The sequence below is a fragment of the Lagopus muta genome, chromosome 7 (assembly GCF_023343835.1).
Source record: "Lagopus muta isolate bLagMut1 chromosome 7, bLagMut1 primary, whole genome shotgun sequence".
In the NCBI taxonomy this organism is placed as follows: domain Eukaryota; kingdom Metazoa; phylum Chordata; class Aves; order Galliformes; family Phasianidae; genus Lagopus; species Lagopus muta.
In genome coordinates this window covers 41,515,499-41,542,093 of record NC_064439.1, presented here as the reverse complement: position 1 = coordinate 41,542,093, position 26,595 = coordinate 41,515,499, and the positions used below count along the sequence as shown (strand labels likewise).

The 26,595-nt window shown below is 39.3% G+C and overlaps 1 protein-coding gene across 5 annotated transcripts in view; it reads right to left on the bottom strand.

Annotated features, from left to right (window-relative positions):
* The window catches only part of DNAJC13 (DnaJ heat shock protein family (Hsp40) member C13), a 52,769-nt gene extending 37,229 nt beyond the window's left edge, over positions 1-15,540 (bottom strand). For 2 of the 5 annotated variants that reach the window (XR_007378174.1, XM_048951281.1), the window contains exons 1-12: positions 15,256-15,416; positions 9,013-9,093; positions 5,690-5,765; positions 5,051-5,200; positions 4,631-4,672; positions 3,848-4,048; positions 2,561-2,767; positions 2,388-2,483; positions 2,171-2,262; positions 1,221-1,387; positions 1,046-1,125; positions 797-966 (exon numbers count right to left, since the gene is read on the bottom strand). Coding sequence is in view for 4 of the 5 variants with exons in the window: in XM_048951281.1 (XP_048807238.1) it covers positions 797-966; positions 1,046-1,125; positions 1,221-1,387; positions 2,171-2,262; positions 2,388-2,483; positions 2,561-2,767; positions 3,848-4,048; positions 4,631-4,672; positions 5,051-5,200; positions 5,690-5,765; positions 9,013-9,080 (1,349 nt within the window). In the remaining variant the exon portion in view is untranslated. Of the gene's footprint in view, positions 1-796; positions 967-1,045; positions 1,126-1,220; positions 1,388-2,170; positions 2,263-2,387; positions 2,484-2,560; positions 2,768-3,847; positions 4,049-4,630; positions 4,673-5,050; positions 5,201-5,689; positions 5,766-9,012; positions 9,094-15,038; positions 15,140-15,255; positions 15,417-15,518 lie in introns of those variants that run through there. The other 3 variants (XM_048951282.1, XM_048951285.1, XM_048951283.1) reach the window with 3 other exon arrangements.
* Positions 15,541-26,595: the final 11,055 nt, after the last annotated feature.

Below are 26,595 nucleotides of genomic sequence, written 5' to 3'. Positions count from 1 at the left end.
CCTGTTCACACTGCATTTGGCAAACCAAAACCCTGATGTTTATAGAAATTTTGCATTGCATGGTAGGGGCACATTAACATTAGACTTTACTGTTGACAATATGCAGTGCAATCACAAAAACCAGTTATATTTGTATAGCATTAATGCAAGACACTTCACACAAAAAATATCACATTTTTTTAAAGGTCTCAGACTATGTATGTTACTCTTCATGTCATTCAGTGGCCCCATTAGTCTGAAATCAGAAAGCATTCTGAAGAATTTCATTTTCAGAAGAACACTAAACATTTTTTTCTGTTTCCTTATGCTAGCCAACTAAGACAAACCCTGAGAAGCCTATACTTATTACTGCAGGAGCACAGCTCAACTTATAAGATTAAATTTAATGTTGAACTGAAGAAGATAGTAATAACATCAACATTGTTCCTTATGCTTGAAGTATCTACTTCAAGGACAGATGAAGGTGCATTGTAGAAGTATTTTGTCTAGGAAAAAAAAAATTTAAAAAAATCACTGAATGCTATTTGACCCTTAAGGGAGAGTATTTAGGAAAGAAATACCAGCTTGACAAACTAGTGACCACTTAGGGTTCTTAATTTACATGAAAGCCTAATAACAGCCTTAAAGTACTGGGAATGATGATATGCACAAACTTTCAGTCTTTCAGAAGGAGCCTTATGTCAAATTCTCACCTTTTGACAACAGACAAAAAAAAGATCAAACAACAATACCACCACCACCACCCCCCACAACTGTTTTCACCACTGCTTCCAAGCATAAGAGACTTCTCACTTACTTTGGAAGTTGAGTAAAGGCAAGGAAGCCCGCTTTTGAAGCCACCAGTCTTCTTACTGCTTGGAATTGGCTTTCAAGCTCTGCGTTAGATGCTGCAGTATCTCCTTCTTGTGAGAGCAGTGCTGTTATGGCATTATTAATGAGTTTCTCCTTGTTTTCTGAGAATAGACCCTAGTTAAGGAGTAGGAATTATTAATATACTTATGCATTAACAGCATCTTAAGAGGAAGGGCAGAGGATTTGTTCTTACATCCTGCGTAACTGCATGTAGTACTCCACTGTAGGAAATGTTAGCATTGAATCTGAATACAGCATCTGCAAAGTTACCATCTGGAAGAAGATAAAAATGTAAATATGCAGCATCTGACTAAGCATCTGGATAGTTAAAAGAGCATTATAAAACAACATAATAAGCTTCAGCTTACTTGGAGGAGCAGCCAAAAACCTCAAATGAAGGCTCTCTACTTCTTCATCTACAGGCATACTGAGTAATCCCCAGCGTTGGCCTTTTTGTGTGGAGGTCATTTTCACACAGACATCCCTATTACCAGAAGCTCTCACTCCATCCAGCAAACTAGCTAGGAGGGAATCTCTGGGTTGGGAAAAAGACATGCCAGAAGTTAGATCAGAGTACTGGTGCTAAAAGAAAGATGGTCAAAACAGAAATCAAGAAGAAAATGAACAGCAGCATTACATGGATGCTCTATCAATAGCATTGCTAACACCTACACCTCTGGAAGAAGTCTAACTTTCTAATGTACATTTCCCCACTGTAAGAACAGAACTGTCTTATATCAATTACAGACAACTGCAGTCTTTCACTAAAGGGATCAACTCTAGATTATCTGTGAGTGCGTTACATGCATTGAATTTGATTCTTCCTTCTCCTTTCAACAAAATCTCACTTAGCAGGATTACACTGCATTACAACTGCAACTTAGTCCACACTCAGGACTAATATTCTTTTGGTTGTTTCAAGTACAATCAACTAAATCCGCATCGAGCCTTTGAGCTGTCTTCTTTACAGTTCTCATATTACTCTCTACTTCAATAACGCTTTATTTTCACTTACTTTACAGCCTAACCTAGAACAACAAGCACAGAACAATACTGTTTACAAGAAACAACCTTCTTTTCTTTTTAAACTCTTGAACACCCTTACATCATCATTTGAAAACTTTCAGCAGATTTACTTGAAGTTCAGATGAATGTAAAGGGGAGAGATTTGGATCCTGTAAAAATCCTTATTTATGAGTGGTAGATCACGAGGATAACAAAACATTAACACCTTCCAGGCTCAGTTTCTGGAGGCTGAAACTCCAGAACACTACAGTGACAAACACCTGAACTCATAATCCATTGGAACTCCAGATACCTTTCTGTTGAAGAGTATTTCCGAATTTGTCCTTTGATAAATTCAATGGTAAAAAGCTGGGGATTTTCACAGTCACATACTATTGCAAACACCTAGAAAAACAAATCATATTGATAATTATGTTATTTTTATAATCTGTAAATACCTTATACACATTATTCAAATCGTACTGTTAGAGCTTCAACTTGAAAGAGTGTTACTAAAGGTTTACTCTTACCTCACCCAAAGGTTTCAAAGTCACAATGTTATAGGTAGCTGGATCCCGTTCAACTAAGCAAGCTTCTGTAAGAGCTAGTACTCTTTTCACAGGTTCCTTAAGAAAAAGGATATATTAGGATAGGATTCATAGCACATCAGAGAAACTAAGTTAGGTAAGCGTGATACCCTTACCAAGTGTCTAGGTGTTATTTTCTGGACAACAAACTCTGCTAAAGACGTTATAGATTCATCATTGCTGTATTTTCCAAAGCGAAGATTCAAGTATTGCTCAAATTCTAAGGATTCTTTCCTTATCCGCAGAGAGATGCCTATGAAGTTGCCAGCATGCTCTATTGCACTTTTGATAATTTCCTCCCTTTGCTCAGATGCGAACAGGTGCTGCAAGTTTTGACAAGAAACAGGTAAAATATGTGGCACACCACAAGAAATCACAGTTCTGAACATAATCCTTCATTATATATGTGCTTAACAGTGGAAAATATTCCCAGCTGGGCAAGCTAGGGTTGCCTTTGTTAGGTGTATAAAGAGAAAAGGTATTTATTACAAAAGATATCAACAATTAGGTTTAAATTTCCTTCTCAAAAAAAATTAAATACATATTTCTAAAGGCTATTATATATATAAAATATATATTCCTAAGTGATATCCTCCCACATACTAGCATTAAAGTAAGTGTCTACATGATCTTTTTTCCACTCTTGGCAACAGGCTGGGAAAAGTGAGGAGCCAGAAGGAACCTCAGTGTGGCAGCCTTGTGAGCTATCTCTGTAGGGCCACTATCCAATCTTGCTGGGTTGGTTCTAGAGGATGTCACATATTCCTAGTTTTATGCCATAGAAAAGCATGCTGCAGTACAAGAACAGGGAAACCCTGATCTAGAAAAGATGTTCATCCACTGTAGTGACTGAAGTAGTGGTATTTAAGTTAGCAATCACAAACTTCTGGAGGTCAATTTAAGCTGCTAGTGACATAGTATTTAGAAACATTTTTTAAAATTTTAAAACAATATTGCAATGCAACAGGCATTTCCCAAAGTTACTGAAATATCACCTAAAAAAATAACTGAAATAAGACCTAAATAAGCAGCAGCATCAATGACCAATCTATTCCTGAATACTTGCATCAATTAGTTAGATTAGCAGTGCTGCCTGCCACTTCTGCACCTTTGTGAACTGTCAGCAAATCCCACATAGACAGAGCATTTATGTTCACTACCCATACACCAGTATTATTTTACACTCCAGTTTTCACATGCAACTAGCAAAAGCCCCACATGCTGTTCTCAAATGCTTTGATTTCTCACTCCTGTGGAAAAAAATATTTAAAACCTGTCAGCACACTGAGGATCTACAGCTGTATCCCACAGGTGCACATACTTTGTTCAAACTGAAGCCTCACTATTGAATATGCAGATAGAAACATCCTAATACAATACCAAGATGTTGTTTCAATACTTACCAATCTACTAAATCCTCCATAGAGGATACAGAAGCCTCCTTGATAGCCAGCAATATCAACAAAGCCTTCTATGTTTCTGTAGTCATAGGAGCACAGGACTTTATTTGTTGCAGGATCGATTTGGTCAATACCTCCAGGAGTCACTTCCAGAATCACAGACTTCCTTGTATCACTCCAGTGGTGTTTGTAACAGTTGTACCTCTGCAGTGAGAGCTACTTTTAGGCATTTCCACAAACGCACCTTTACTACATAGCAATAATTCTTCAATCTATTAAGTAGTGTGGGAGTAAAGTTAAAAAAAGTTATATAACTTCCCTCACTGCTCTTATCTATAATGATAACACTGAATTAAGGGAAGGTAGCTACCTACTGGCAAGGAAATCACAACAGTCCAAGTTTAAGCAACAAATTTTGAAGAGAAAACAGCAATCCTAAGAACTTTGTCTTGCTGTAGAAAGCAGTATAGCAACAGACTACATGCATCTGTGGATAGGCAAGAAATTACTTATCACACAAGATGCTGTTCAGCCAATGACATTCACTGCATGTACCACAGTGAGGTGAGGACTAAGGGAAGAGAACTCAAAATACTGTGCCATTCAAAGGATTCTCACTGCTATTGAGAAAAAGCAGAACTGGCTCAAAGCGAGACTTCAGATCCAGATTTACAAGAGCTATTTAAAGTAGCACACGTAGCACAGACATAACTTCCAAGAACAACGCAGAAATCTTTAAATCATTCCATTAAAGAGCATGTGAACCAGACAAGCAAGATACTTTACCCGTCCTGTGATTTTTCCTTCTGAGAAGTCTGTCCTGAATCTCTGTTAAAAATAAATTAATAAATAAATAAAAAATAGCCACAAATGAATGCAAATATTGTAGTTGATCTATCCAGGAAGTCTAAATTTAAACTGGCACACCTGACGTGTCATTGTAAGTGATATTAACTAAGCCTCCTTGAAGATTCACCATTTCAGTGCAGTTTAACATATCCAGTATTTGTAGCTTTACTTGCTACCTATGCTACGCTAGTTGCTGCAACAGGCACTAGATTGAGAACATCAACGTAACAGCTCAAAATACAACTGGCTTCTCAACTTTTTACATAAGGAAAGAAAACACAGTAAACCACCAGTAAACCACCACAGACTGTAATGATAATCAAGGAATTACTGCTTGTTTGAAGAAAGATAACTTACCAGTGCCTCTGTTAGGAGTTCTGTTCTGTGCTCGGTGGAAAACTTCAGAGTTTCAGACTTTTTTCCACTCCCTTTGCGAAAAGTTAGACTAAATTCTGTTCCTTGTCCTTTTCCAACAGGAGAAATACTACAGATATCTCCATAAGGCCACTAGACAATTGAAAGTTAATTAGGTTAAAATTACTAATTTTAAAACTACATCTCCACTTACAACTCCTTAATACCTATAATTACCGAATGAGTTGCTGTAATGAGACAATAGCTGGCATACAAGGTGACAGTTTTAGCTTGAGCTTTCTATTTGATACTTACTAAAGTAAGTAAACGCCCTGAGTCCCTTCAGGGACACAGCCTTACAGTAATAAAACTTATCCCAGTTCATTTCTAACAGCACATCCAAAAGCAAACTATCATTTCCTGGCTATTAAGTTGCCTAATAGCACAAAAAAAGAAACCACTGGATATTTTTAGAGCTAGCAAAGGCAACACCAGATTTTGTTTCTGCTGCAGCTCTCTTCTGTCTCCACTCAGATCCCACCAGACTGTAGCTTCTGAAGACAGAATGCCACTATGCACACTGGATGGTGTATAGAAGTCAGAAAGCAATTCTAAATAACCATGTTCAAAAGGAACAGTTACCTGATTTGTAACTTCTAGAGTGTTTGGATTGTATGTGGTGATAGCATGAGTTCCAACTGAAAAGACTCTCTTATACCTAAAATAAGAAAGAATATGTTAGTTCTTCCAAAAATCAAATACAAATCCTGTTCAACTGCAGACATTAAATTAATGTGCTGCATACAAGCCATTGTTAGGAAATGGATAAAATACCCCTTGAGCACTGACAGGTATGGGGGGGAGGGAGCAGTGTCTGTCAGCCTTCTGAAAGCTTCTGTGTGAAGCTGTAATATGAAATCATCCAATTTGCACACCTGGTCACAACACTGTAACAAGTCTAAGTGCTACTAAGCCAAACCTAGTTTTCTTCACTTTGAGGAAAGCTAAAACTACTGTATCCAGAATGATTCACATCGCAGCAGCTTAAGTTCAATATGTGGCTAGTCATTTTACATCTATTTCACAGGCACATTAAATACTGACATCCATAGTGTATAAAAACAGCTGTAGCAAGGTCACTGGGCCTATTTCAGACACATCAAAAACAAGAACCACCAAATAAAGACAAGCAATTTCAATACATAAGTGTGAAAGTGAAGTTTTACCATGGTTTCATTTCTTAGACATGATCTACACAGCATATCCTGAAACAACACTACATAAGGAGACTACTTAAATTTCTGAAATAGTTTTGCAATGTAAGTAACCAGAATTTGAAACATATGAGTATTACTGATGCCTTACACTTCACACAAAGCTCTAGTTCTAGAGTAATTCTGCCTGGAATTAGCCCCATCCAGAAAGTCAAGTCAAACCTGAACCAAGCCAGTTAAATCCACGGTTCTCTTGACTAAAGAAACAGGACCTGAACATTGATATCTTTTTTTTTGAATCTGAACGAAGTAAGAATACCTTGGCTGGTTGTCCTTGCTAAAATCCAGTGTAGCAATTTAAGTTTTTGGTAAATCAAGGCTTGGCAGAAACAGGTAAGAGATTAACTGAATAGCTAACTAGACTTATTAGAAAAGCCCACATGATTTTCCATACAGTTGAATTTTCCTTATTTAATATGTTATTATATCATTTAAGAAGCGGGTCAAGAGAAGCGGCAATGAACATCTGAAGCTATTACTCTTGAAGTTACTATGGCTGCTAATAATTCCACTATATTCAGTCTGCCAATGAATGCTCCAGTTCTTGGAATACAAAGAAAATCTTTTGAACTGTTTCTTCTTCTCTCGTTGCACTATTTAGGTAAGCACTCTTTTATGCTTTGCAAATAAAACTTGTTCATGCTGTTCTTAAGAATTTATCACAAGCAGTAATACACTGTTTAACATTTTATTTACTCATTTAATATACTAAATACAAGTTTCTGCTGCAACATAACAAGCAGCAAGTATCTACCAAATAATCCTATCCCTTTTATTACAAGAAAAGGTGAAGTGACAGTGAGTTTTCAACATAAATCTGTTCTAGATTTAGTTTTAGGTTCTATAAAAGTTGATCATTTATGACAACAATACCAAAGTTCAAGATCATCCTACTGTGACTTCAAATGCTTGCAACATAAAGGAGCAGGCACTTCAATGGAAGGTGATGGGCAAGAGATGTAATTTGAGCACTGTATTTTACTTCCACCAAATGGTTCAATTTGTTTGCATCCTAAACTTGAAGGCATGCACAGGAACTTCAAGGGAAAGATCAGATCTTCTATTGTGTAAAAGAAAAATTAAGAGAGAAACTAATTTTAGTGTTCAATCCGAAAATAATACTTTATTGTTACTAACAGAGACAGCTCAGTCCCTCATGCTCACAGAAATCCAGATGTGTAGATCTTAATTCAGGTAAGCTTTGATTTAAACAAATACTTATCTTATTAGAATTGTGATATTTCAAATCACACTCAAGAATCTGTCCTGAGAAGAAAGCTTTCGCCCTCAGAGGCAGTTGCTCAGTTCACTGTGCACTCTGAACTAACCAGAGGGTAGCTTTTGATGATCAAAGGACAGGGAACTCTCCAATTAGATAATTAAGCAGTTTCATGATTCTTCAAAGCACAACTGAGAAAGGTCTGCATCTGCCACACTGCAATCCCATCTTCCACCCCAGTACTCCCAGTGTTCAATAGTGAGAAATCAGGAAGCATGATAATTAGAAGCCACGTGCTGATCTTGCCTGCAATAGTTAATGCCCTCCATTGCAGCTGGCATGGTGCTGTGTTTTGGATTTAGGACTGAATAATGTTGATAGCTGATCACTGCTTACACTGAGTCAAGGACTGCTCTGTTTCTCATGCTGTCCTATCAGCAGGTGTGCAGGACACACAAGTTGCTGAGAGGAGACACAGCCAGGACAGCTGACCCACTCTGGTCAAAGGCATATTCCATACCATGTGGTGCCACGCTCAAAAATAAAACTGAAGGAGCTGGCAGGTGGCTGCCAGTGTTTGGAGACCAGTTAGGTGTTGGTCAGCTGGTGGTAAGCAACTGCACTGCGCGGCACTATTTCTTTTTTTCCTTCCCCTTTCTTATTAAATTGTCTTCATCTCAAGTGATGAGTTCTTGCACTTAATTTTTTCGATTCTCTCCCCTACTCCACTGGGAGGAGCGAGCGAATGGCTGCGTGGTGCTTAATTGCCCGCTGCATTAAACCACGAGTCAAAAGAAGTCAGTTCCCACTTACCGTCCAAGCAGATTCAGGCCCCAGTGTTCAGTTTTATAATTAGAACAAAACAAAACTTGTTCTCCTCAGGTGCAGACAACTCACCCTTTCTGCTCTGGTGATGTTTAGGTAGCAAGCAAAAAATCTCAACAGTTCACAAAGCTGTTGTGCACATGAGAAGGACAGTGGACAACATTACCAAGGAAATCCCTGCACAGCTTCAAAAAGTATGTTTAACATACTTTAACATACTGACTTCAAACAGTATAACACATATGAGAACTTAAAGGATAATTTTACTTAGAAGTCTCTTAACTTTTGAAGAGAAGCACTGCTGAAGATTCATTTTTTAAATCTAAGAGACTTCCATCAAGTGTAAGTGTGTATTTGAGGATGTCTGTTGCTAGAAATAATCTCAGTAGTTTAACAGATAATCTATTACACAACATGTTAAGTATTACACCAAAGCATGGGAACATGTACAAAGGTATGCTGAAACACGATGTTTAAAACTCAAATTAATTCCAGTGAAGACACAGTCAGTTCAAAGACTATGCAGGAGGAGCCTTTAGTTCAGTTTTCACACATGAATACAAAAACTATCTAGATAACTCCAGCTATGGCAAGGAGAAATGTCATGTGTAACATTAAAAAAAACCCAAACACTTCAAACTACTTACTTTCCCCTCCATGAATGTTTTGTTGTGTAGAAGCAAGCAAGATCTCTGTTTTCTCTAATTATATTCATTTTGTGCCAAAACCTAGGAATAAGAGAAACATCATGATTTTCATTTACAGCTGAAGTTCACTAATCATTAATATGCTTTAAGACATTCAATTTGCTGCTCTGTCAATTCCGCATAAAGATACCTGTATGTTTATGTTTAGCAAACAACACATGGGTTAAGTGCTTGATGAGCTGAACACGAATCATTTATTTCCCTGTTTTATTATATCAGTTACTCTTTATCAACACTAGAGCACAGCCATTTGCTCCCCATTACTTGCCACATTACCACAATCACACTACTTTCACAGCAACATTGCAGTTCCAGATTTAAGCAAGTTTTAAGTCACTTCCAGAACACCAGCCTCCTGGCAATTCCATAAGACTGAAATGAGCCCAGTAGCTTAGTTACAGACATAGGGAACTTGTGTTGCTGTTTTTTTAAATAAACAGCAAAAAACAGAACAGTTTTTTTCAGTCTGAAATGCAATTTGAAATTAAGAAGCTTAGTCAGCTCTTCAAGCACACTGCTTGGCTACTACATACCCTCCTCTGTGCTGTAGAAGTTGAAGCAATTCCACAGCTAACATCCTGACATACTAATTTCACACATTAATATCTACTCCCCAAACACATAAAGGAATTCAGTGAAACTTGCTGACAACTGCTTAGTTGCATCCTCACTTTTGGAGAAGCTAAGTTCTAAGGAACATTTCTGAACACTAAACAACTTTTACAATTGCAACTCCTGCATCCTGAGCACTTGGGAAGTCAGGCTTCCATTTTACTTCACTTTGTTTTTTTTAAGCATGCAAGGCACTTAAGAGTCAAATTCTTATCTCTGTTTACTGTATTTATTACATTAATTTTATTTTTTAACACGTAAAAATATGATTCTCTTTTCTTGATTACTTGACTAGTACCGGTGTAACAGCAGCCTTGGAGCATCACACAGAACAACTGCAAGAGTTCATATTCATTGCTTGCCTGAAGCAACATTAAAGTAACTCAGCACACTGCTATAATCTGGTTATCTTTCTGCATTCAGACAATTCTACTTGATCAACACTGGAAAATTTCCTCATTGCTAATTTCTACTCCTTACAACTTACGGCTGTTCTCTTTCTGAGCAAAGTCCTTAGCAGTCACACAGTCGTAAGAAGAACAAATGCCCAACTGAAATTAATATGAGAATTCCTTCCCTCAGGTGGAGTCAGCACAATCACTATTACCCAGCAAAGAGAACTTGTGGCACTACCCCCAGGTTAAGAAAAAAGAAAGTAATATTTACATATTTCAGTGACTCAGTCTTCAAGTCAAATTTTCCAGAGCTAATAACCCCACTGACTTGTAGCAAGCTAAATTCTCTACATCTCACTTTTGGGAGTAAAGTTTCAGGAGTTAGGATATTGAGCAGCATCATTCCTGAAGTTCTTAAACAGGCTAAGCTGGAAAACTATGACATATTATTGCCATGAATAAACATCGAAATAGTAGGCTGAGTTTGTCCAAAGTAGGGAGTTTGATACACAACAACACATTTCAGATGTGATAATTTTTAAAGTTAGCTTTCAGAATAAAGTGCCAATCCTCATACCTCTCCTTTTTAAACTAGTTCTCTTGCCATTAACATATTAGCAAGTGGAATATAAGCTTAAAGCAACACTACCTCCATTAAGTATGGAATTGCAAGTTTGATTTGTCTGCAAACTCCAGTTCTGTCAGCACCAGACCTCTCAAATCAACTCCTGCATCTCCCAGACCTGACCACCACCTGCTTCAGAATAAAGCAAGATGTTCTCACGCTTGCAAACACGTAGCTCTGATACAGCTCTGGGGAACACACAGGAGTCCCTTCCACCAATTCTGACAACAGCATCTAACTAGATTCAGGATACTGATACATGAAGCCTCGTAAGCATAGTGGAAGTGACAAATCCACTTGCCTTTTTTCCTTAGACTAAAACTGCTAAAATCATTAAGCTTTAATGCTTTACTCATCACTGTGCCTCTGCAGAGTAATTGCAACCATCTCCCCCTCTGAGAAGATTAGCAGAAAGGCATAATATGCCAAGAATTAGTGACAATTAATTCTTATACACATTTTCCTGCTGTTTAACAGAGAACAAAGCTAACAACAGCTGAGTGTTCTGAGCTGCTGCAGTGAAGTTCAGAGGCTATTTTGTAGTTACCTATAGTTCACAGTGAGGGCAAGATGAAAAACTAATTCTAGTCAAAGATGTCTTTGAAATAAGAAAATAAACATTACCTCCTTTGACTCAGACATTGTAACTTCAGTACCTGATAGTACAACCACAGCAAGTTGTATTAATAATCACATTTAGCCATAGTGCCAGTGTAAGATGCAGTGGCTTGCTTAGTCATATCAACATTAATTCACCAAAAGATAACACTCTTACTATTACCTCTGCCTTCTTCTCCTGCCATCTAAGATAAATCCATTTCTGTGCCAAGTCAGTCATCTTTCTAAAGTTAAATGCTGCATTTCGCTTTTAACAGCAGTCAAGACAACAAGGCTTCAATTTTCATGATTATTTTAATACCCTGCAGCACCCACTAATAAAAAAAATCACATCAAAGGTTGCTGTGAAGACATTGTAGCACAGATTTTGGATATCCTATGCACGTGGCTCTCAGTTTTATAACAGATCAACAGTTCAGCTCTATTTCTACAGGCAACTAGTCTGAAAGCAATATTTTAAAAACATTTCATCTGTTTGAATAAGAGAGCATGTTGAATGTGGAATACAGTAAAAAACAAACAAACCCACATGAACAACAAACCTGAGGTTCCTGTAGGCAAAATATTGCCCGTGACTTGCATATTATGTTTAGAGAAGACCTAATGCACTCTCTCAGTATCTGAATAGTTTAATTGGTTTATGCCACAAGACAGAAGTTTGACAGTGCTTTTCTTTTTGGTTCTTGTAGTACTTTAAGTAGCAGTGGAACAGCTTTTGGGGAAGAGTTGAAACCTCATCTATGTTTTGCATGTACCACAAACAGCAGGCCCTAGAATTAAAGAGATTGGATTGCTACCAGGACACCCCTGCCACTGAATTTAAGCTACCTGAATAGGTGCATTACACAAGCTGCATTCAACTTGCATACACTTATCAATTCTCTATTCTTTCACATCCTTCAGACAAAATTACCAGCTGGGAAACTAGAGTCTATTTCAGGAAACAGAGATAAGTCAGTCTTAAACTAATACTTGTAGAGTTCGAAAGAAGCTGTGACCTTGTAAGCATCAAAGCAATAGGCATAGCTGTAATTACTTAAGCTAAGGAATACTTAAGCGTGCCGTCAGAAGTTTGCCTGTGGGTTCAAAATTTATTACAGAATTCAACTGCCTTTTTACCTGGCCATATTTTTCCTATGTTAACAGAAATCTTCTCTCTCTCTCCTAAGTGAAGTTTTAACCTATGCTAAGGTAGCAGTGCAGGGCCCCAAATAGGATTGTTCCACTATGCTGTCACAATGGGAGGGTAGAAGCATGGATAAGATTATACTTAAAGCTGAAGTGTGACTTTCCTGAGAGAGAGAATGCATGCTAAGAGGATAAAAAACAGTGACCAATTGAACAAAAGTAAGAGGAAGGCACTGGTAAAGAACATGGTTCTGTTTATCTGCAGTTCTACACGAACACCTTTTAGCTTACAGCTCTGGAACCTAATTCCTGTCATTTATGTATCTACTTTAAAACATATTACTGTAATTTGTACCAAAAAGTTTTAGCTGTCTAGGTTTCATGTGCCTCTTTCACTGCTCTGTTTGCTAATTGGCAATGTTTCACTTTCAGACAGATTCTTCAGGAATTAAACTTCTCCCTACAAATGCTCTGCTCTTAAGGTACTACAGCATAATAAATTTTGGAAACAGATTTGTTCACCTTCTGTGCAGGAACTCACAGCCTTTTTGCAAGGTGGGAAAGATGAAACCCCCACAAATCCTTAAAAGATAATCAGTGCAGGCTACCTCATCCACAGCAGCACCAGTGCCTTTGCTAAACCTGGACACAAACAGGCTGAGAATTTCAGCCTCGCTACTACCAGGAACAACAGTGGTGACAGTTGTGTCCATCTCAGCTGACTGCTCCCACTCACACACTGAAGAATAGTACTGAGGACAAATTGTTCCGTGCATGTTCTCTTTTTCTCTTCTGTCTAGATCAACTTTTTGTTGAATCAATGAACCAAAGTGATCCAGTAGCCAAACAGGTATGAGAACAAAAGTGTTTTCTCATTAACGGATAAAAAAAATAAGGAGTGTCCCTTTCAGTCACAGTTTAGCCATCTTGTCATGTTTTTTCAGAGTATGGTTCTATGTCAAGTGCTAGCAGTAAGGAATGATAATCAAGTCTTTTCTGGCATGAGAGCAGCCTTTTTACAATCAAGCTGAAAAGTGAAACAGTTGAATATTCAATACACCAAGAAATGGCTGAATACTAGGTGGAGTTTGTTTGCTTTTTTACGTCAGTAAGCTTCATTTACTGAGTCTGAAACAGGTTAAAAGAAAAGTCACTGGCTTGGTCTGAAATTAGATCTGGCCTATAAGACCAGTCCTTAGCGTAGCACTAGAAATGCAGTGATTCAGTTCCTCAAGACAATTAAATCTTTGGAAACCATGACGAAAACCCACATGACACCCAGAGGAGCAAGAAATACATATTAAATCGTTTCAGAAATTTATTCCGGCAAGGCTAAAATGCAAGGTTAAGTTCCTGGAAAGTTTTTGCAACATGGGGATAGATATTCAGCTCTGAGTCTCCAAACACTTAGAAATTTGTTTCAAATGGAAGAATTTCCAGTAGTAATGGAATTTCTGGTTAAGTGCTCTGGCACTTGGCCATCTACATCAGAGAGGAATTGGACAGAGATGCAGATCTCTAAAATGAAGCAGGCTACAGCCAAGCATTGTTTTTATCTCCATAATATTGGACCTGTCATTTTGAACCAAGTTGTTAGCATCTTACCAACTCGATTCAGAGATGAAGCCCTTGAGCAGCCTTCCCTCCTTCTCTACAAATCTCACTACAGGCAAGTAGCCCAAAGAGACAGTCTGTTTATCAGCTAGAAGTAACAGTTATTTTAAATCAAAGCTTCAGTTCTGAAACAGACTATTTTCTGAAAGGCTCTATTACTTAATCAGCAGTAATAGAACAGAATCAGAAGAGAACCCGAAACAAAGCAGCCATCTACCCAAATTTGTTTTCTCAGATTCACTGCCATTGATCCAATTTCTGGAAACGTGTAAGAGGAAAAGGGAAAACATTCCAGATGACCTAAACATCAAAAGCAGCTCCAGAGCAGAGAATAAGCACATTCACAGAGACTCCAAACCCAAACATTCCCACAGCTTGGGAGCACAAGGCTGGAAACGAAACTAAAACAATGCCAACAAACCATAGCAGTTAGACAGCATTTTCCCAGCTCGGAGCTCACGCCCGCTGTGCAGCTGTCAGGGCACACAGCAGCGGGTGGGACACAGTCCTGCAGGCTGCACGCACAGCCATTTCATCTGCCTGCTTGGTTCGACTCCCAGAACGCAAGTAGAACGTGAAAAGCTACCTTGCTAAGAAACGTCAAAACTCCGTGAAAAATAAGCACGTTAAGGGTAGATTTTCTGAGGCATACACTTAATTCTGCCCGTGCTCTTCAGGCATACTATTAATACTGAAAAAAATAAAGAAGCCTTGTCGGCATAAGCGCAAGCCTTCTCCTAATCTCCCCTACTCTTCATAAATAATTTCCAAGGCACCTCAAGCTGACCGTATGCTGATCTGTGGCCGGGAGCAGTAAGGTACCCCCTTTTAATGGGCACACGGGCGTCTATCTAGAAGAGAGCACACATTCTGCCCCGCGGCCACAAGAGCTGCATGAGGAGCGCAGGGCAGGCTGAGCACCGAGAGAAGCCCATCCTTCCCCCAGGACAGCGTTTCAGCGCCCGTTTCCACACCTGGGGGAGCGGCGCCGCGCCGCACGGCCCGCGGTGGGACCTCCGACGTCCGCCTCTCGCCGCACGGCGGCAGCCCACGCAACCTCGCAGCCCAGCGGCCGGGCGCGCGCCCTCACCCCACGGACAGCGCTTCACGGCCCGGCGGCCCCGCCCGGGGCTGTGGAAGGAGGCGGGGGCCGCCGCTGCCGCTTCGCCTCCCCCCGCCGCTAGGATTTACCTGGCCGGGGAGCCCCCGCTGCACGGACCGCCCCCACCAGCGCCGCGCTTCAAGCGATCGGGGTGAAGGGCCACTGAGCGGAGCCCTCGCCCCCCGCCCGGCAGCCGCTACACCTCTCCAACTCCCTCAGAGTCTGGCGCTGGAGGCCGCCATCTTAGCTCAGGCAGCGAGACCGCCCCCTCGACGCAGACGCCGTCAGACCCGGGCCCGTCACGGGACACGGTCAGCTGACATATTGCTCTTCCCCCCCACCCTCTCCTCACCCGCTTGCCCGGTCCTTGAAGCCGCTTCTCCCGCCTTCCTCCCGCCCCTTGCCCTGCCCTACAGGGAACGGGCAGGAGGGGGAGCACGGCCTGTGCGCATGCGGGAAGCTTCCGTGCCTTCCCCTCACCTCAGCCGTGGAGTTTGTGGGGTGGTGGCTCGGGTCGTTGAGGAGCAGTGGTTGAAGGGGGTGCCTGCGATTTTGGCAGCTCTCCTTTTTCTGTTGGGTTTACACCGATTTCTGTTGGCTACACCGATTAATTTGGGGCTCGCTGGTCGTTTCCTGCATGTGTTAAGTGCTTGTGTGATTTTTGGAGAATGCCCAGAGTTTTAATTACAGGGTTTTTTGGGGATAAACCGTGTGTTGTGGTAAGGAGAGCTGCAGCTCTGCTAGTTTTCCGTGCCCTCTACATCTTGGTTAAGTGTTCTTGAGGCCTGGTGGTGGTTTCTTGCTCATCATTGAGGTGTGTGTCACTAATGAGAGTGATGCTTTAATTGAATACACAGCTTTGCTAACCTGTAGCTACCTCTTTAAGGCTGTACGTTAAAGTGCCTTGAAAGGAGGAGAGATTTAGATTAGATATCGAGGGAAGTTTGTCACTGGGTGAGGTGCTGGCACAGCTGCCCAGGGCGGATATGGATGCCCTGTCCCTGGAGTGTTTAAGGCCAGGTTGGATGGGGCCGTGGGCAGTCTGGTCTGGTGGCTGGCAGCCCTGCCCACAGCAGGGAGTCAGAGCTAAATGATCTTTGAGGTCCTTTCCCAACCAAATCTTTCTATGATTCTATCTGGGAGAAAAAGAAAAAGGAAAAAAAGGATAAGTTTAAAGTTATAGGCTGCACATTGCTATTTTGTAATAACCTTTTCAATGTCACATAAAGCATTCTTCATGCCTTACATTTTACAGCAGATATTAAAATGACTGAGAAGTCATTTTACAATTGTCCTGAGTTTGGGAAACCATGTTAAAATGGCACAATAAAGATTACTTTGGGGAAGGTGAGAACTAATTTTGGTCGCAGAAGTTTGAGAAAAAGTTAAGATGCAGTTTTCTCAACACAGGAACTATAGAAGTCTAATTTTGAGGAGAAGCAATATGATTCAGAAGAGTTGGTTGTTGATGAGTTGATAAGCCTGGAGGGTTTGCTTTATTTGGGGGAATTAAATTTAGTCTTAGTATATTATTCATGTCAATATTGATAAGTAAAACAGCAGGTGACTCATCAGCTTGGTAGATGCTTATTACTAGATGCCAAAAAACAATATTTGTATAATGAAATTGATATAACAAAGCTAGCAATGAATATTTTCATAGCTAGATTTTAATTAGGCAACAGACTATATTTCAGCATGTTTAAGTCAGCTCCATCAAGCATTTCAGAAATAAATTATGTGTTTACCTGTTGTTCTTTTATACACTACCTCTATTTCTGGGTATGCTTTGGTACACGTAGTGATTTCAATGGTTATAATGTAGGGGGATGATAAAAGGAAAATACAGATGTGTGAAAGTAGAACTGAAGTAGTGACTTGGAGAAAAAGCAGATCGTTTCCATAAATTTTATTGTACAATATTTTTCAAAAATTAAAGTAGATCAGGATTTTGTAGCTGTTTCATGTTAAGGCATCCATGAAATCACGATTGTATACAAACAACAGCACTCTAATACTTGGTCACTTCTTGTGAGATGTGTTACTCCTGGGTGCTTTTAGAGATGTAACCTTGTTGTTGCTCTTTTGTTGTTGTTTTAACTTTTGTAGCAAGCCTAGAATACAGGAAATGTGGGGCATTTTACCATCATCTTCCAATTCTGAAGCTTAGAATTTTATTTAAAAATAAATAAGCAAAAAGTCAGCAAAATCCTTGTAGCATTGAAGTTGATGGTAGCACTATTACTAGCTGTGATACAGGCACTGATTCATCCTTAGTTTATCCAATCACAGTCAGGAGCTGTGCTAGAGCTGTTCTTGCTATTAAAATAAGAATAGCGGTTTTGATGTCTTTGAAAGGTAAAATGTTCAGTTGCTTCAGTCCACTTTGGAGAAGGGAACCCATCTTCATTACTTTAGTGATTCTTTAGATTAAAGTTCTAGAAATAATACAAATATCAGTCTGACCTTGTCAGTTTAAATGCTGCAATTTGTTAAGAGTTAAGGCGACCTTCAGTCTAGGAAGCAAGGTCTCTCCTTACATCCAATTATTGAAATGCGGAAGGAATGAAGAGTTCCAGTCCACTACTAAATAATTAACGCTCCAGTGGACTATTTCTGTTATCAGCACCTAATCTAAAAGACAGTGGTTTAGAACGGCTTAATTCTTCCTGCACACTACTGTACTTTGTGAGAGCAGAGAGCCAGTCTTCTGCAGGAGCAGTAAATACAATGATTGTAAAAAACAGCCTATAGTAACAGGACTCCAATGTTTTAAAAACAGATTTATTATGGTTTTTGGCAATAACAGAGGATGAGTTTCTGCCCAGTCTGCAAGCAATGAGCAAAGGACAAAATAACTTCTTCTACCTGTACTGTCTGTAGTGATGAGGCAGAATTTTTGTTGCTGTTGTGCAGCTTTCTGGAGAAAGGAAAGATTTTTCTACCCTTTGCTGTCTCACAAGAAAATAAGTTTCTGGTAGAACTGGGAAGACACAGTTTTGCATTCTTACTCATAACTTATATATGATGCAGGATTATCAACTTTGAGCCCATCTACTATTTTTCTGCCACAAAGTGATAGGGCATCAGTGATCCAAACCTCTTTGTATCTAAGTGGCACATTGTAGTTAAGCATTAAGTGTGGTAGGATAATTCATAGAGGAATAAGCTTAACAGTTGTATTTTTATTGTTACTTCTAGCTGCTGACTTAATACTTTGATGACTTGTTATAGGACTTGACTGTTAATGGATAACAGAAGGATTTTCAAATGGGCAAGGGTGCGATAAGTGTACAAGACCCAGCCTCTCTCATAAATCTCGTCACTTTTGCTCCTAATTCATTGCAGAATCCAATATCTAGCATGCACAAAGAGCCTTCTGGGAATCAGGCTCACATGACTGTATCAGTCTTTGTTTTTCTCTTTGTTATCCCAAAAATACACTGAGGCTATGCTGAGAGTATGCCAGCAGTTCAAAGCCCACTTGCAGTTTTTGTGAATCTTAATGTGTTTTGTCTAAAAACAAATGCTGATTGTATTGATAATGAATATTCTCTGTGAGATTAATGAGATATCCTGATAGATTTGTTAAATGATAACTTGTTCTTTTATCTCAGCCAGTAGCTTGATAATAACAGCAGCCTCAAGTGATTAGCTTCGTGATACTGTTTCTGAATTTCATTGAGTTATTAGTAAGGAGCTTCTTCAGCACAGTGATTCATGCTAAACTGCACTCATATTCATGTAATTTCTTTCAGCTACAATAAGCTATTCTCTCATTTTGGCGTTCGAGTACATGAAATAAATAAATTCATTTTACTTTCTGATCTCTACACTGGCCCATAGCCTTGAATAATTCAGTCTTTTTGGTGTCCTTCACGGTCTGTACAGATTAAATCTTACCTACTTCAGCAGGGAGGTTGGAGTCTATATTCTCTAGAGGTCCCTTCCAACCCCTACAATTCTGTGATTATTGTAATATTCCACTTCAAACACTGATTAGCATTATCTATTCAGGACTATGTATTCAGTGTTGGTTGTCTGCTTCATAACACATTTTGCTTTGATTTAAAACTGAAATGAAAGTTAAAGGTAAAATAGTTGTGTTGTTGTGTTTTTGTTGTTTTTTTTTCCAAAGAAGGTGAAAGAACAATACAGTGTTTATTCCACATAAAATATCCTACTTTCATTAGAGAAAGTCCTTCCCTTCTATTTTGACTGCATTTAGCCAGATTACATAAATCTGAAGAAAAATCACATATTCAGAGGAAACATTGATAAAATGTAGTGAAAGTTTCCAAATACTTCATCCTGAGATTGCTCCATCTTCGGCCTGCTGAAAGGAAGCTGCTATGTCTCTGAAATTGCAGGCTCTTGGGGACAATTCTGTGATATAAGGTACTGAACATGTCTCAGACTTCTTGTCTTCCTACTCTTGATTTGCAGCCCTTGCAGCAGAATGGCCTAAAACACGGACATCAAAAGATTGTGCAAGAGGCTTAGAGGAAGAACACATTGGAACATAGGAAAAGAAAACTGGAACTGCAGTTCCAGTTCCCGAGCAGATGCCAGTTGAGGCTGGAGTCATAGGAGTGGATTTTGACTGTGGGAATTTGAGAGGATAGATGAAGGTCTTCTAACATCTTATAGAGAACAGGAGTGACCAATTAATTAACTTCAGCAAGCTATACCTGAGAACTGGTAAGACAAGAAGAATAGTGAGGCCACAACTTGGGAAGATTTGGGAGGGGAAAAAAAATTTATGATCAAAAGAAACACTTCCGTAGGGAAAAGGGGGCATTTTCTTAAGGAAACTGGTACAGAGAACTCACAGCAGAGAGAAGATGAAAGTGTGTGAGTGAGGAGAGAAACATAGGGTAACACTGCTAATGGTACAAGAGGCTAAGAGAACAGATTGGGAATGGCAAGAGAACACACAGCACGGACTGGGGAATAGTCTGAGGAACAGAACTGTCTAAATGAAGGAACTAGAGCAGGATGGCAGGAAGGCTCAGATGTAGGAGAGAGGGAGGGGGAAAAAAATGGGCTTAGCAGAGCAATGGTATGGAAAAGGCAAGACAAAAAAGCAGAGCCCACAATAGCCCGCTAAAACAAAATCCAGCATTTCCCCAGGATCATTCTGGCTAAGTATCCTAATGCCAGAATGTTCATCTTTATTGGATGGCAACTTAATCCTGTTGCTAGTCTCTGTTAGCTTTCATATCAGAGATAGGTGAACATCTGTATGTGATACATCTTATAAACCCACGTCATAATTCTGTGGATTTCTTTTATAAAACTATGGAATTAGACAGCTATGCAATATTGACAGTGCAAAACCAGAAGGCTTTACAAAATAGAAAACTCCAGAAAATTAGGATTGCTTTGGCAAATAGTTGCATGTTTATGCACAGTTTTTTCCATGGGATCTTTGCCTTGCGAATTCCACAAGATGAAAGGACTCACTGAATGAATGTGTATGCAATACTGTGTTCTATCTACACTGATCAGTTTGGTGGCTTAAGATTTTTTTAGTGTATGCTATAAGAACTCTATTATTTGGGCTTTAGATTCATTAATTCCCATACTGGCATTTCTGTGACATTCTTCAGTATACTGCGTGCTCCAGGAACATGAATGAATTTGTTTCCACAGCACTCTTACCCTTCTAGCGTTTGACTTCTTGAGAGGAGACTATGCTTCTTTTTGTCTATATTCTTCTGTATAATGTCCAACTATCCTACCAAGAGCGGGTGCACAGGAGGGCAGTAAGATGATCAGAGGGCTGGAGCACCTCTCCTATGAGGAAAGGCTGAGGGAACTGGGCTTGTTTAGCTTGGAGAAGAGAAGGCTCTGGGGAGGCCTCATTGTGGCCTTCCAGTACTTGAAGGGAGCATAAAAACATGAGGAGGAACAGCTGTTTACAAGGGTTGATAGTGATAGGACAAGGGGGAAAGGTTTTAAACTGAGACAGGGCAGATTTAGGTTAGATATTAGGAGGAAGTTCTTCACTCAGAGGGGCTGATGCACTGGAACAGGTTGCCCAAGGAGGTTGTGGATGCCCCATCCCTGGATGGTTGGCGACCCTGCACGTAGCAGAGGGGTTGAAACTAAATGATCATTGTGGTTCTTTTTAACCTAGGTCATTCTATGCTTTTATGATACATTTCAGGTTCATTCAATGTGTTCTATGTGAAACCATGTCATGTCATATTTTACCTGCTTTACATATCTGAGAAGTCTTTTCCTTTTTCTTCCTTCTATCTTATTAAGTTCAACCACTTAAGACTTTGAATAAATACTAGCTCAGGAATAGAAATGCTAACAATCTGAGAAACTACAAGTTGAGAAAGTGGCCAGAATCTATGTTCTGCATTTAAGGTAACAAAGAAGGAATGAATTCTTCCAAAAAGGAACTTTGAACACAGCCTTTTACTTTTTTGGGGAGAGGAGGTGAAGTCATTGGTAGAAATACCTCGAGAACTTCCTTCAATGTGTCTGTGGTTGCATTGTCTTGCATTGTATTTAAATGTGGGCATCCAGGCCAAAAGCAGCTCGGAAAACATAAACAGGTTCTTTGCTTTGTCACTGCAGTGGACATCGGTGCCACATCAGAGGGAGCCGTGTATGTTTGATTCTTCATTGCAGCTTGTATAGCATTTAGAGGGAAAGTAATTACAGATCTGCTGATTCCCATAGCCTGGGGTCAAATCTTAGAATTATAAACAAGAGTAGGGTTGTGATGCCTAATGTGGGCAACAAGGAATTATTAATCTTGGCCCGAGTGCCTCAGGCAATCAGAAAATTGTTACTGCTTCAAAGAGTAAGAGAGTTCTTGAGAATGTCCAGCCTTTCCTCCGTGAGAAAATGAAATGAGTAAAGAAAAAGAGAAGAACTTACAGTGATGTACTTGCATGGTGAGCCTTTGAAATGATGGCCTCATGAGAAAGAATGTGAATCAGAAGGATTCTTTTGTTAATTACGTTCTCGAAAAAAACAAACAAAACACCATCACCACCACCAAAAATAACAACAAAAAAACAAAATCCAAAAAAACACTTATTTTCCAGTGCTGTGCGCTTTATCTTTTGAAATAACAGATAACTGAGAAATGCAACCATGTACAAATGATGGAGCTGCACGTTTGTTTTGAAAAAACAATAAAATAAATAAAAGAATTTTTTGTGTCCTAAGAATGTTCTCCAGCTCTAACGATTATTTGAACTCTACCAGTAATAGCAGCAGCAATGAAAAGCCTGCTGGCTACAAAATGTAGATTGCAATAATATGCAGAAGCTGCATTGATTTTTTTTTATTTTTTTTTTTTTTTTTTTTTTTCCTAATTTGAGCTAATGCACTTTCTGTCTGCATACTGGATCTCCAAGCATATTTTCTTGGTGGATTTTATTGAAATGTATTTTAATTTCATGAATGTTCAGTTAAGCAACAGAGTACAATTTACAAACAGGCGGTCTACAATAGTTAGATCTGCTTTGCTGAACCATGTTCAGCTGCTCAGAGTACTCAGCTGGTTCACTCTAAGATTTCATCAGACACCCCTGCACCATGGCACAGAAAATCGGATGCACAGTCCCTGCTGCTCTCCACATTTTGTTTGCTGTTACTTAAAACCTGCCATGACTTCCAAGTATTTCAAGGGTTAGCGTAGTTTCATGTATATAGGCTTTGTGTTATCTGTATCTCATCTAGGCTGCTCCCTCCACTCTTCTGCCTTTTTTTTTTTTCCCCATGAAAAATAGAAAACTAAGTCTAGTGTGTTTGCTTTCAACTTACTTCAGTCATAAAGCCTAAAAATCTGCAGTGGTGGTATTTTGTACTATATTAACCAAATACCTACAGGTGTAAATTCCTTCCAGTGCACATGAGGCTGTATGGGCAAAACTGGCCTGCATGCACTGGCAGCATGAGGTGCATCTGATCTACTTGCCGCTTATGCCTGAAGCTTCTGATGGATCCAGAAAGTCCTTCATCCCAGGAGATGTCCCCTTCTCTGATGCAGATGGACCTCAGATCCAAAATATAATGTGCAGTGATCCCAGAGTCCTTGATTCTAAATTCCCAAACAACTCTTAGTTTTATTAAGATTCTCCTCACCGATCGCTTTCAGGACTTGATTTCAGTGAAAATTCATCCTCCAGAAGTACTGGCTAAGATGAGAGCCATGACTCAACATGGAAAAAAATGTAACATTTATTCTTACAAATTAAGCAGCAGAACAGAAACTACTGGGTAAAAGAATACAAAGAATGGTTCACTGTGCAGCCTTTCTAAAGATTAACAGACACTTTCTCATTTAATCCATGCTTTGAGGTCTCCACAATTAGGACAAAAGCTCTCTCTGTGGCAGGAGAGTACAGAGACAAATGCTAGTGATCTACTTGAACTGCAGTTCCACTATATGTTACAGTTACTATCTCATGCTTGTATTGTGATTTTAGCATATTGCTGTATCACACTTCTAAATCAAATTCCCACAGAATATCAAAATCTTTCAGTAAGTAAATTCAGTATTAAAACATTAAATCCTCCTGCCACTTCAGACCAGCTGAATAGTCAAGAGCTTGCAGTCAGGACAGGCAACTCCCAAGTCCTCTCGGCATTAAAAAGCTGACAAGCTCCAGCTGGCTTATCTCTCTCCAACATCCTCATTGTTGTAGGGGTAAAGAGACCTGGAGCAAGCAGAATCCAGATAAGGAGAGGCAAGTGGCTGCTGTCTTTTTGGTAGTGTGTTGAGGAAGTATTTTGCTGAACCACAGACCAAGTTGTCCATCTTGGCAGGAAAAGGAGCATCTGGAACATCATTTTTGGCATGTGAATCATTACCAGTGTTCTTGTAAATGATGACACAGTGGAGCCCATGGTGCAAAGGTGGGCCCATAGGTGTACCCTATAAATATATATTTTCAGTCTCTTTGGAAGAAGCATCCAAGGAAATGAGCACAGGCAACGTGCTTATGAGCTACATTCAGCGATAATTAGTTAATATCCAGGTTATCAATAGAGGGAGAGTGTAACAGCATACAGCAACAGTGATAAACTCCAGCACTGTGAACTGTGGATGCTGGGAAACTAATAGCTGGCGTATCCCTTGTTACTGAACGATGTTTAAACTAAATACTGCACAGTGAGTCATTGAAAGAGCACCAGTCAGCATAATTTTCAGGCTCTTTCTTTCTTTCTGTAATAAGCAGAAGCAGCGCTTTGGAAATATCTGTTTTCTTTTGGGTTGGTAGGTTGTTTTTTTTCTTAAATATTCAGTCCTACCCTAATTTTCCTCACACTATTTCTCCTCAAAGCTTTCTATTTATGACTGAATTATTGATTTCCTTACCAACTTCTCAGCGTGGCAGAGATATGAGCATTTCAGCTTTCAGAAGTTTTGCTTCTGATGATAATAAAGTGTTTTCATCTTTAATATCCTTAAAATTGTAATCAGATGACTGTGCCACTTGGCCAAATTAATGGAAACAGAAGTATACAAGTCTGAGAAATCACAGCAAAGAAGGCAGAAATGTACACATGAAGTTAACACCGCTCCAAACCTCCATTTCAGGCAGTGTATCATCCATACTATCTTCCCACTTGTTCTGCTTTGCTTTGACACAGATCGTGACCATCGAGCACTATATAAGACACATGCTGTTGCTTTTAAGCATAAGCATATGGATACTTATGTAATTTTATTTAGTGCTGGTTTGTAATGATGCTATAAGTGCTTGTTTTTTTGGCAAAATTTCCCTGGAACTTCTGCTGTCCTATTTTTAGTGTAAGGCAGAGAAGCATGTAGCAAAAGGAACTTGAATAGTTCCTTACTTACACCTCTTTACTTCATTAAACTATTGAATTACTGGTGTTTTTTAATAAGAAGACATATTTGGATTATATAAGTCAGTTATTTACTTGATAAATTTCACAGTAGTGTAATTGAAATTAGCTTGTATGCCTGTTTAAGTAATTGGCCAGCAAGTAACTGCTATTCAGGTTAGACTAATTAGACTATGACGTTTAAAAATGCTTGAATGTACATGCCTGTTGAGGTGGCATTATAGCAGCCATGAAAATAAACATGTTATCTATCATGCAGGTTTTCTTGTTTCCGCTCTTGGATTCTATTTGGATAATCCATTGTTCGCTATTTCTCTTCCACTATTGGAAAGTCAAGAATAAAATTCATGACTACAGAAATCAATCTCACAGTGGCTCAGGCTTTTTCTGATACTTCTTCCCCACATTCTGCAAAACAAGTATTCACAAAAAAAAAAAAAGTGCCAAGATTAACCTTCTATGGAAAAAAATCTTTTATTTTGCGTGATAACAGAACTGACCCAACCCTTCCAATACAACTTTTAAATACACAGTGAAACTGAAACCTAGAAAGCTACAGAACATACTCTATAAGAAATAGCCTTAAACTAAATTGTTTATTGACAATGACATTAAAAATATTTATTTCTGCTTTTTTTTTTTCCATATTAAAAAGGACTATTTTGTATTTGAATGTAACTTCTTTTTCTCTATGACTTATACTGACAGATCTAGTGTTCTTAGGTTTTTTGGGAACACTAATATAGCTTTTTATAGAAGCACGCAGTGATGACTCAACACTTGGCACAGTTCAGTCACAGCCCTAAATTTATTTCAGTTCGACCAGTAAACAGTGTTGTAGCATGGTCATTGCTGCTTAAAAACAAAACTAGAAAAACTGACGCTGGATTTGACAGTGCTACAGCTTGTAACGAGCTGCTCATGTGGCATTCAGATTTCTTTTAAGTCCCAGTAGCTGTTAGCAACTGGCATTCCAATGCAAACATTACTAGGGTGTTTTTTGTTTCTAGAAAGAATTTGTTTCCTCTTCTGGAGTTCCTGGATAAGGAGATAAGGAGATAAATTATGCCTCTGTCCCAAATTTGAAGTACTTGCATGTTAGCAGTTCTTTGGTTCTCTGCTCATGCTTTACCATCTCGGAGGACCTACCTTTCCAAGCCTTTGCCTGTGCAAGCACTCTCAGTGTGAGCAGTCAAGAGAACTATCTGCATGCATGGTGTGTAATCACACGGGAGGATTTCCAAGAGGTGGCTGCAAGTATACTGATGACTTTTTTTTCTCTATCTTTACACTCAGTTGCCAATTTTTGTCTCATGTCTGCTCTCATGTGCTTCTTCTTGTGTTGTCTGAATGTTTTTCAAGCAGCACTGCTCTGTGTTTCAAAATGTAACACAAAGTTAAAAAATTCTGATAACTAACTTCAGCTGCCTCAAGAAATGTCTTTTCTACTGTTAGTACTACTGTTAAAAGCAGTATGAATTCACTGCAACAGTTAAACTGACTTCAGCGTATTTTAGTTTTCATTAGTTCTGCTTTCGTAAGATCCTGAAAGGAAACTTGGAGGTGGGAATTCCCTTATCACA